This window comes from Piliocolobus tephrosceles, unplaced genomic scaffold (assembly GCF_002776525.5).
Source record: "Piliocolobus tephrosceles isolate RC106 unplaced genomic scaffold, ASM277652v3 unscaffolded_40768, whole genome shotgun sequence".
NCBI lineage: Eukaryota > Metazoa > Chordata > Mammalia > Primates > Cercopithecidae > Piliocolobus > Piliocolobus tephrosceles.
The window spans coordinates 1-10,718 of record NW_022325163.1 but is presented as its reverse complement, the minus strand read 5'-3'; the positions used below and the strand labels follow the sequence as shown (position 1 = coordinate 10,718).

General features: G+C 42.1%; 1 protein-coding gene across 1 annotated transcript; it reads left to right on the top strand.

The window, feature by feature from the left end:
• Positions 1 to 371: 371 nt before the first annotated feature.
• On the top strand, positions 372 to 9,760 carry LOC113223302 (HEAT repeat-containing protein 6-like; the record flags this gene model as incomplete). Its single annotated transcript, XM_026452784.2, is given in 6 exon segments — positions 372 to 596; positions 972 to 1,071; positions 3,094 to 3,449; positions 4,262 to 4,384; positions 4,758 to 4,844; positions 9,521 to 9,760. Coding segments are annotated over 6 exon segments (1,035 nt in total), but the record flags the coding sequence as incomplete, so codon positions are not given.
• Between the last annotated feature and the right edge of the window lie 958 nt (positions 9,761 to 10,718).

Genomic DNA, 10,718 nt, shown 5'->3' with positions numbered 1-10,718 from the left:
TACTGTAAGAAATCGAACAGCAATGTGTTTCTAGAGTTTTTTTTAGCCAGGTGTGGTGGCACACACGTGTAGTCCTAGCTACTTGTGGGGCTGACATGGGAGGATTGCTGGAGCCCAGGAGTTTGGGGCTGCAGTGAGTTATGATTGCACTACTGCACTGCAGCCTAGGTGACAGAGCCAGACTGTGTCTCTAAAATAAAAATAAAATATTCTTTTCTTAGGTGTGGGATGCAAGTGGCCTAGTTTTTAGGAACTAACAGATAATCTCATTGCCTTTATTCTTCTAATTAAAATGATTGTAAATACTTTGAAGAGTAAGCATGTATAGGAAGAAGGGAATCGGACTCCTAATTTTCAGCTAATCAATGTGAATCATCCCGAAATTTCAGACACGTGCCTGTGCTCTGCAAGTTTTATCTGCCATCTTGGAAGGCTCAAAGCAATTTCTTTCTGTTGCTGAAGATACCAGTGACCACAGAAGGGCTTTTACCCCCTTCTCTGTAATGATCGCTTCCAGCATTAGAGAGTTGCACAGATGTCTTTTGTTAGCTTTGGTGGCAGAGTCATCCTCACAGACCCTTACTCAGATAATTAAGGTAATGTACCAACTGTGGGTTCCAGAGGGGGCTTCTCTGTTTTGATTTTGTCTACGGTTTTACATAGCCCAAAAGTAACTTGACTTAAGAATATAACTAAGTAATAGTTTTATTAAAAATACCCTATTTGGAAGTCTGTACCTACTTGTCTGATCTTACCCATAATCTCTATCTCTGTATGTCCTAATAAATGATTTGCTAAAAATACTTCTTTATCTTTAGTTGTACCAATGAGAATACAAGTATTAGTTTAAAAAAAAAAAAAAGAACTAATTTTTAGTTGTGTGAACATTTTTCTAATTAAATGCTGCAAAATTTGTTTCTATGCTGTGGTTTAATCAAGCCTTTTGATGAACTACTTTTTGTGTTTTACAGTGCCTTGCAAATTTAGTATCAAATGCACCTTATAATCGTCTAAAACTCAACCTGCTGACCAAAGTCTGGAACCAGATAAAGCCTTATATTCGCCACAAAGGTTGGTCGTGTCTTACACCTGATGGCTTCTTTATATCAGTCAGATGCAGACTATTAATAAAAATACATAGATACAGATATATGTATATATTCAAAGCATTTTTACAACTCTTAAGAGATCTCTGCTTCTTCTTCTCAACTTTTCAGGGGTATCAGCTGTTGCAAGAATTGGCCCCTCAAGTCCCAGTGGAAGTGAGCTAGAGAATTAATTGTGAAGTGTAATGCCTGTTTAATGTTCAGGGCAGTGACCAGAGTATCCCTTTACAATTAAGACTGAGCCAGGTGCAAGCAGCCCCCCTCAGGGGTGTGATAGTTCATATCCCTTAGGCATAAGTAGAGGATGGATGGATGGCTAGATAGACAGACAGACGGACAGATAGATACTATCTACTTTTTGGAAAGAAAAACGAATACAAAATTTAGCTTCTTTAACGGTATTTCCTGTGAGGTCAGATAAAATCCCAGAACTTCAAATCTTTACTAACTGCAGCCTTATTATTTCCTCCCACACATAATGTGTATGTGCTATAAACACTTGCCTTTTGTAGATTTGCTTTTCTTTTGTTTGCAAGCTTTCACATCACACCACATTCTGATGAGTTCAGTTTTTTAGGCAGGATTGTAACAAGGAAGGAATAGTGGCTGTTTTCGGTGACATAGTGGGAAGAGCATGGGACCTGAAGTCAATCCAAGGGTCTGGAGCCCACTCCCATTTTTGCCATCTCATGGCCATGGCCCTCTCTGAACCCTAATTTCTTGCTAACAGCAAGAATTATAACTACGTCATAAGATTTTTATGAGGCTCAAATGAGATAAGAGGTGTAAACTAAGTCCAGTTCATTACTTACATTAATGTGTACAAAAGGGACCCAGAAAGATAAGTCTTACCCTAAAGTTTCCCGTCACATTCATGGCAGAAATAAGATGAAAACAACCCCTGCTCATTCCACCGTACCAGCTTTTCATTATCTGCATCTTCATCTGAAGAGAGTGCACCATGTCTCAAAAGTTCCTTTCAAGTATCTGACTTTGTCCTCAAGTAACTTTCTTTCATTAAAATGTTCAAACCCTGAAATTCTTAGGTATGAGCCTAACAAAATATGTACAAGATCTATATGAAGAAAACTGTGAAACTCTGATGAAATAAATCAGATAACTAAATGAATGGACTGGATTCCATGTTCATGGATAGGAAGGCTCAATATTGTAAAGATGTTACTTCTTCCCAGCTTGATCTATAGATTCAGTGCAGTCTCAATCAAAATTCCAGCAAGTTACTCTGCAGATATCAACGAACTGATTCTCAAATGTATATGGATAGGCAAAAGATCCAGAATAGCCGACACAATATTGCTAGAGAAGAACAAAACTGAAGGACTGACATTCCCTAACTTCAAAATCTACTATAAAACTACAGTAATTGAGACAGTGTGATACTGGCCAAGGAAGAGACAAACAGATCAGTGGAACAGAATAGAGAGCCCAGAAATAGACCCACATAAATATAGTCAACTGATCTACAACGAAGGAGCAGATACTTTTCAACAAACGGTGCTGGAACAGCTGGACATCACATGCAAAAAAAAAAAAAAATGAGTCTAGTCACAGACCTTTTATTTAGCTTTTAAAAATATTTCTTGTTAAAATCCGGGGTTCATTCAGTGTACATGCATTGCATTAGTTATCATGTCACTGTAGTCTTTTAAATCTAGAGTCCCCCCACCCATCTTTTTTACATCAAACTGACTTAGGAAAGAATCCAGCCCAATTGTCTTATAGAATGTGAACTCTAAGCTCGTCACCAAAGATAACAAAATAAACCACAGTCTCAATTTGTCAGATTGTTTCTTTATGGTGTTAACTTATTCTCCTGTCCCATGTGTTTCCAAACTGTAAATGAGGTCCAGAAGTTTGATTAGATTCAGGTTACACAAGGAACTATTCTTCATTGCCTGCAGGGATAACTACCATCTTTACGGTACCTGTTCCCATGGTGATAAGTTCTTACTGCTTCCTTTGACAGATGTTAATGTTCGCGTGTCAAGTCTCACACTCTTGGGAGCTATAGTGTCCACCCACGCACCTTTACCTGAAGTCCAGCTACTTCTGCAACAGCCATGTTCTTCTGGACTCGGTAATAGCAATTCAGCAACCCCTCACCTCAGCCCTCCGGATTGGTGGAAGAAAGCCCCTGCAGGACCCTCTCTGGAAGAAACATCAGTTAGCTCACCTAAGGGGTCTTCAGAGCCCTGCTGGCTCATTCGACTCTGCATTTCCATTGTCGTACTGCCCAAGGAGGATTCCTGTTCAGGTAGTGATGCTGGCTCTGCAGCAGGAAGTGCCTATGAACCATCCCCCATGTGACTGGAGGCCTTACAGGTAGGAGGTTTCATTTCCTTATCTCTGAAATGGAAGTAACCATTCTTCCTTCAGTGTGACTGTGAGGAGCGAGCAGGTAAAACCAAGCCATGTGTCAACTGTGTTTGTGGGAGTCGTATTTTAGGTATGGGTGGTCTATTGTTCTTGTTGTTTTGTTTTGGGGAGGTGTTCCTTGGTTGCAAAATAGCAGATTCATTCCTTTTTGTTCTTTGATTGCAAATTATTTTAGTCACTACAGGTATTATATGACAGGTGGATATAATAGATGGTAAAATAATTCTGAGTGAAATTGTACAGTTAATTTTTCATTTTTGCAACTTAAATGTTTAATTTTTTATAAGCTTCTCCTCGGTCTTGTACCTGCTTAGAGTAACAAAATAATTGTTCCTTCAAAGAAAGAAAACAATCCTAGATAAAAGAGTTTACTTTTTGTATACAAATATGATCTGAGACTAGGCCTGGTCCTGGGGTCTGCTGCTGATTAACTGGACAACATGAAACATGTCCTTTAACCTTGTCAGGCTTAGTTTCTTTAGCTGTAAAATTCAGTTAATACCTAATGTAAAGAATAGTTCCAAGACTTAAATGAGATTACATTAATAGAAAAGCAATCATATACTAAAAAAGCACCATAAGACTATGATACAGTTAATTGATGTCAGTCATGAAATAAAGATCATGGTTCTTAATTTCATTTGACAGATTTCAGGCCCTGTTAAACATAAGCGATTTCTGAAATATTATAACACTTTTCTGGATATTGCAGCCTTGCACTCAGGTCTCAGAGGGTTAATTCCATGCTCTCTCTGCAGGTATTGGCTCTTCTGGCAAGGGGCTACTTTTCAATGACTCAAGCCTACTTGATGGAGCTTGGAGAGGTGATTTGCAAGTGCATGGGGGAAGCAGATCCATCCATTCAGCTTCATGGAGCAAAGGTAATTTTCATCAAAACCACAACGCTTTTTCCTTCTTGTCACTTTATATCCCTCCTTTTCTTCACTTTATATTCTTCTGCCATGTGTCCTTCAATTCTGAGATTTCTTAAAGAGATTTCAGGTGAGGAAGACTATACATTCTTCTGTTTTCAGCTCTTACATGTAAACCCCAAGAATTGATTCGGTAACAAATGAATAAGATATAGCTGTTGATTTCAGTCCTTGAAAGAATGCCTCTGTTAAGAGTGACTGAAAAAAGGAAGAAAATTAGTTGCAAATTATGTTTCCCCTTGATTTGAGGTGATCTCCAAACTAAAGTGAAGTTGTTTGTTAGTCCTAATACTCTGCTTTGGTAATTCCTTTTTCTTGGCAGCTTCTGGAAGAACTGGGCACAGGCTTAATACAGCAATATAAACCGGATTCTACTGTAGCACCTGATCAGAGAGTACCAGTCTTGTTGGTAAATAAATGTCAATTCATAGTTTTCTTTTATTAGTGCTTCGGTTGCAGCTTTATTTTGAAGCTCAGTGATAAGTGGAGTAGATGATATGGTTTCTTCCAGTGTCAAAAATTGTGTTTTATAATCCAGGAAAACATGAAACTAGTATAAGTGGGTTTTATTTTCCATTTCAGTTTATTTGCAATTTAGTATGTGGTAGGCTTATGTATAACATATAACTAGCAATAGTAAAACTAATATTTCTCTTGCATAAAACCTAGTCTGGTTACTCAGCCTGCCCAAGAGACAAAGAGCCAGGAATTTTGTATCCAAAACCATGGGATCAAATTTAGGGCACATGATTGTATTAGTCCATTTTATGTTGCTATAAAGGAATACCTGAGGCTGGGCAATTTATAAAGCAAAGACATTTATCTGGCTCACAGTTCTGCAGGTTATACTAAAAGTATGATGCCAGCATCTACCTCTGATGAAGCCCCAGGAAGCTTTTAATCCTGGTGGAAGGCAAAGGTGGAGCAGGCATGTCATATGGCAAGAGAGTAATAAGCAAGAGGGAGATGTCAGGCTCTTTTAAACAACCAGCTGTCATAGAGTGAGAGCTCACTCATTACCACAAGGACAGCACCAAGCCATTCAAGAGGGATCCGCCCCCATGACCCAAACACTTCCTATTAGAGCCACCTCCAGTGTTGGAGGTCACATTTCAGCATGAGGTTTGGAGGAGGCACACATCCAAACCATATCATTCTGCCCCTGGCCCCCGCAAATCTCATGTTCCTCGCATTGCAAAATACAGTCATCTCTTCCCAATAGTTCCCCAAAGTCTTAACTCTTTCCAGCATCAACTCAAAAGTCCAAAGTCTCAGCTGTGACTCAAGGCAAGTTCCTTCCACCTATGAGCCTGTAAGATCAAAAACAAGTTACTGATTTTTAAGATGCAGTGGTGTACAGGCATTGGGTAGACATTCCCATTCCAACAGGGAGAAAATCAGCCAAAAGAAAGGGGCAACAAGCCCCACACAAATCCGAAACCCAGCAGGACAGACATTAAACCTTAAAGCTCCACAATAGTCCTTTGACTCCATGTCCCGCATCCAGTGCACACTGGTGCAAGGGGTGGGCCTCCAAGTCTTCTGGCAGCCTTGCCCTTGTGGCTTTGCTGGGTGTAGGCCGTGTCCCATTCCCAGAGTTCCACTAGGCAGTGCTCAGTTGGAGACTCTGTTTGGGGGCTCCAACCCCATATCTCTCTTTGGCACTGCCCTAGTAGAAGCGCTCAGTGGGGGCTCTGTCCCTGTGGCAGGCTTCTGCGTGGGCACCCAGGCTTAGGGAATCCTCTGAAATCTAGGTGGAAGCTCCCAAACCTTCTTCACATTTGCATTCTGTGCATCTGCAGGCTTAACACCACATGGAAACCGCTAAGGCTTACAGCTTGTACGCACTAAGCAGAAAACCAAGCAGTATCTGGGGCCCTTTGAGCCAAGGCTGGGGATGCTGGGAGCAGTGTCTCAAGGCTGTGCAGAGCAGTGGGGCCCTGGGCCTGGCCCCCAAAACCACTTTCCTCCGAGACCTCTGGGTGTGTGATGATAGGGCTTGCCTCAAAGATTTCTAAAATGCCCTCAAGGCTGTTTTCCAGTAGTCTTGGCTATTAGCACCTGGCTCCCTTTTAGTCATGCTAATCTGTCTAGCAAGTAGTTGCTCCGAGCTTGGATTCCTTCTCCAGTATAGGGCCAGAGTGCAAATTTTCCACATTTTTATGCTCTGCTAACCTTTTAATGGTAAGTTCCAACTCTAAGTCATTCCTTTGCTCCTACATCCGACTATAGGTTGTGAGAAGCTGCCACATCACCTGTTGAATGATGCTTAGAATTTCTTTCACCAGATACCCTAAGTCATTACTCTTAATTTCAACCTTATGCAAATCCCTAGGACATGGGCATAATGCAGCCAAGTTGTTTGCTAAGGTGTAACAAAGGTGACCTTTCCTCCCGTTCTCCAAGCTTTTTTATTTCTATCTGAGGCCTCCTCAGCCTGGCTTTCACTCTCCGTATTTCTATCAGCGCTTTGGTCACAACCATTTAATCAGTCTCTGAGAAGTTCTAAACTTTCCTTTGTCTTCCTATCTTCTGAGCCTTCCAAACTCTTTCAACCTCTGCCCAGTACCAAGTTCCAAAAGTTGCTTCCACATTTTTAGGTATCTTTATACCAACACCCCATTCCTTGTTAGCAATTTTCTGTATTAGTCTCTTTTCTGCTGTGTAAAGAAATACCTTAGACTGGACAATTTATTTTTCAGAGAGGTTTGTCTGGCTCACAGTTCTGCAGGCTATACAAGAAGCATGGCGCCAGCATCTACTTCTGGTGAGGCCTCCAGAAGCTTCCAGTCACAGTGGAAGGCAAAAGGGGAGCAGGCATGTCACATGGCGAGAGAGGAGGCAAGAGAGAGATGCCAGGCTCTTTGAAACAATTAGCTCTCGTTTGAATATCAGAGTAAGAACTCACTTATTACCACAAGGATAGCACTGAGCCATTCAGTAGAGATCTGCCCACATCACCCAAAATCCTTCCTCTAGGCCCACCTCCAACATTGGAGGTCACAGGTCAACATGAGATTTGGAGGGGACACACGTCCAAACCATCTCAGCCACTTAATGGATATGTGGTTATAGGCATGGTTTCCTAGTTGTAAAAAGGAATAATAAACCATAACCCCTCAATCGCAAGGCTATTGAAAAATCGAATGACACGTAAAGATGCTAACACATAGGAGGTAATTCTGTTACCCGCGTCCTCCCCGCCCCCCACCAGCCCCACCATGATTCTATTAAATTCCTGTGATTTCAGGTTGTTTCTGCTACCCCCACACTGTGCCAGTTCCAAAGATGGATGACGGGCATGTGACCACACCAGAAAAGGCTTCTACTTAGTGCTAAAGCAAAATCAGCTCAGTGCTGGTGGTCTTTGCTCCCTCTGCCCTCCACATTCTGCCTATTCTTTTCTTCTTTTCCCTTCACAATTTCTGCCATCCTTGCAAAGAGTTAAAGATTCTAACCCTAGTCCCTGCCTTAGACTGCCACTAAAGCTTCCATATGACTTATGCAGGGAGGTGAGTTGAGCTTTGTTATCAGACAGAACTAGGTTTGAATTCAGACTTTTCCCTTTGCTAGGTAAATGACTTTAGGCAAGCCTCTTAACTGTTCACACTCAGGTATTATTCATCTGTGGGGAAAAGAAAGACATGTTTTCTGTATTGCTTGTCTATTAGTGAGTAATAAATTAAACATTTAGCAGCTTAAAGCAATGTACGTGTATTTCCTCACGGTTTCTGTGGGTCAGGAATTAGGAGAGGCTTGACTGAGTGATTCTGGCTTAGTTCTCACATGAGGTTGGGATCAAGATGCTCCCAGGGTTGCAGTCAACTGATGGGTTGCAAGACTTGATGGGGTTGGAGGATCTTCTTCCAGGGTGGCTCACCCATAGACCTAGCAAATTAGTGTTGGCTGCTGGCAGAACCTCAACTCATTTCCTCCCCGTGAGGACGTCTCCAGAGGGCTGCTTGAGTATCCTCTTGACGTGGCAGGCAGCTTCCTTCATAGCAGGTGATCCAAGGGAAAGAAAGCAAGACAGCTGTGGTGCTTTTTATGAGCTAGCTTTGGAGGTTTCATGCCGTCATTTCCACAACATCCTATTGGTTACACAGGTCAGCCTGTTCAGTATGGGAGGGGACTACACAAGGGTGTAAATATTAGTAGGTGAGTGTAATTGTGTGCCATCATGGAGACTGGCAACCACTTTTTGTCCAGATTCTTCTGGAGTGGGTAGGAAGGGCCCAGACTGGGTTTCCAGGAGCTGAAGTAGGAGAAAGACAGAACTGGTGCGTGAAATACACAGCAAAACCCTGGACTCGATCCATGGGACAGAAACAAAACATACCAAAACCACAGAGATTCGCAAATGAACATGAAATCACATATATAAAGCATAGAAAGGAAACTGTTCACATGGCTACTTTAGAGGCTGTGAAGTGAGATCGTTCTTCAAAGTGCTGAAAACAGAACCTGCTGCCCAGTTTACGAGTGTCCACTGTGTATCAGACCCGGCGCTAGAAACCTTACACAGAGTATTACATTTTATTATCACACAGACTCTGCAAAGTGGTTGAAAAAGCCCTAGCCGAGTGTCAAGTGATCTGGATTCCAGTTCACCCCTGCTGCTGATGAGCAGTTGTATTGTCTCTTTGTGCCTCAGTTTCCTTCTGTGAAAAAGCAGGGATAGTGCTACAGACCCCATTTATTTGTGCCAAGGAATAAAATGAGTTGATACGTGTAAATACTTAGAGCAATGGCTTGCATGGGATGAGCTCTCTGAAGAACATTAGCTGTCGCTGTTACTGTCATCACCGTCTTCAGCCTCCTCTTGATTATTATCACTGTTGTTGCGTAACTTTATCAGACCACAGTCTCCTAATCAATAGGAGTTGAAAGGAAGGCTTAAACACTGCAATTGTTTTCTAAAGTCCTTTCCATCACTGTGGAAGAAGAGCCCATGAAAACATTTACAGAAAGCTGCTACGTTAAGGAAACATGTTTCATTACTAAGGCCATTTCTGGTAGGCTTAGCTCTGAGTTGGTTCTCCTGTTATGTCTTGGGCTGCAGCTTTTCCTTTGCCTCTGTTCCAGGTGGTGATGTTCTGGACTATGATGCTGAATGGGCCTTTACCCAGAGCCCTGCAGAATTCGGAGCACCCAACTCTCCAGGCGAGCGCCTGTGATGCCCTGTCTTCCATCTTGCCAGAGGCCTTCAGCAGTCTGCCGGTAATGTAAGGGTGTTTGCTCACCCTTAAATCATGGCTGGAGCACCAGAGCTAGAATTTGATGCTTTTGCATTTTGAACCAGTATTCAGCATCATCTCTGATGAAAAGGTGCTAATTCTACTTGAGCTGGGGATGAGGGTACTGGGGAACAGCAAATAGGAAAACTTGAAGCCTTAATATATCAGGAAAGCTGTTTCCCCCTTGCGTTAGAATGTAGGTGGTAGAGGCAAGGGTAGCAGAAGCTTGGAAAGCAGAGAGATTTCAGGAAGATTTCGTATCCAAACTTTAAAAGGCCTGAGTTAAAGCCCAGCTCTTCGACTTGCTAGCTCTTTGACTCTTAACCTCTCTGAAACTTGATATTATCATCAATAAGATGGCGGTCATGTGAAAAATAACAAAGTATGTGAAAACACAGATTCGTTGTCCAACACATATAGTATTTGTCTTAGTCTGTTTGAGCTGCTGGCATAAAATACCATAAATTGGGTATCTTCTAAACAACAGAAATGTATTTCTCATAGTTCTGGAGGCTGGAATTAAGATCAAGTCACTGACAGACAGGTTTGGTTCCTCAAGAAGGGCTCACTCTCTGGCTCACAGATGGCACCATGTGAGCCGTGTTCTCATGTGATGGAAGGGGCAAGGCAGCTCTCTGGGGCCTCAGTCATAAGGGCACTCATCTCTTTCATGAGGGCTCTGTTCCCATGACCTGATCTCCTCCCCAAAGCCCCGCCTCCTGATACCATCACCCTGGGAGTGAAGATTTCAACATAGGAATTTTGAGGGAGCATAAACATTCAGAATACTGCTCTTCAGAATAGCGATATGCAGACTGCTCTTTTTCTTTAGTCCTCAGTGACATTTGCATCCATTCTTATTTACATAAATGGGCTTCTATAAAGAAGGCAACTTTAATAAAGGTTAAATGTGATGAGATGCTGTGTGTGTCTTGCACAAAGTGGGTGCTCAGATAATCATGGAATCTGAATTGAACCTGCTGTTTACCAGGGTAGCCTCAAGGTCGCAGTGGGATTCAACTCTTGAATATGGTCTCAGGCACAGA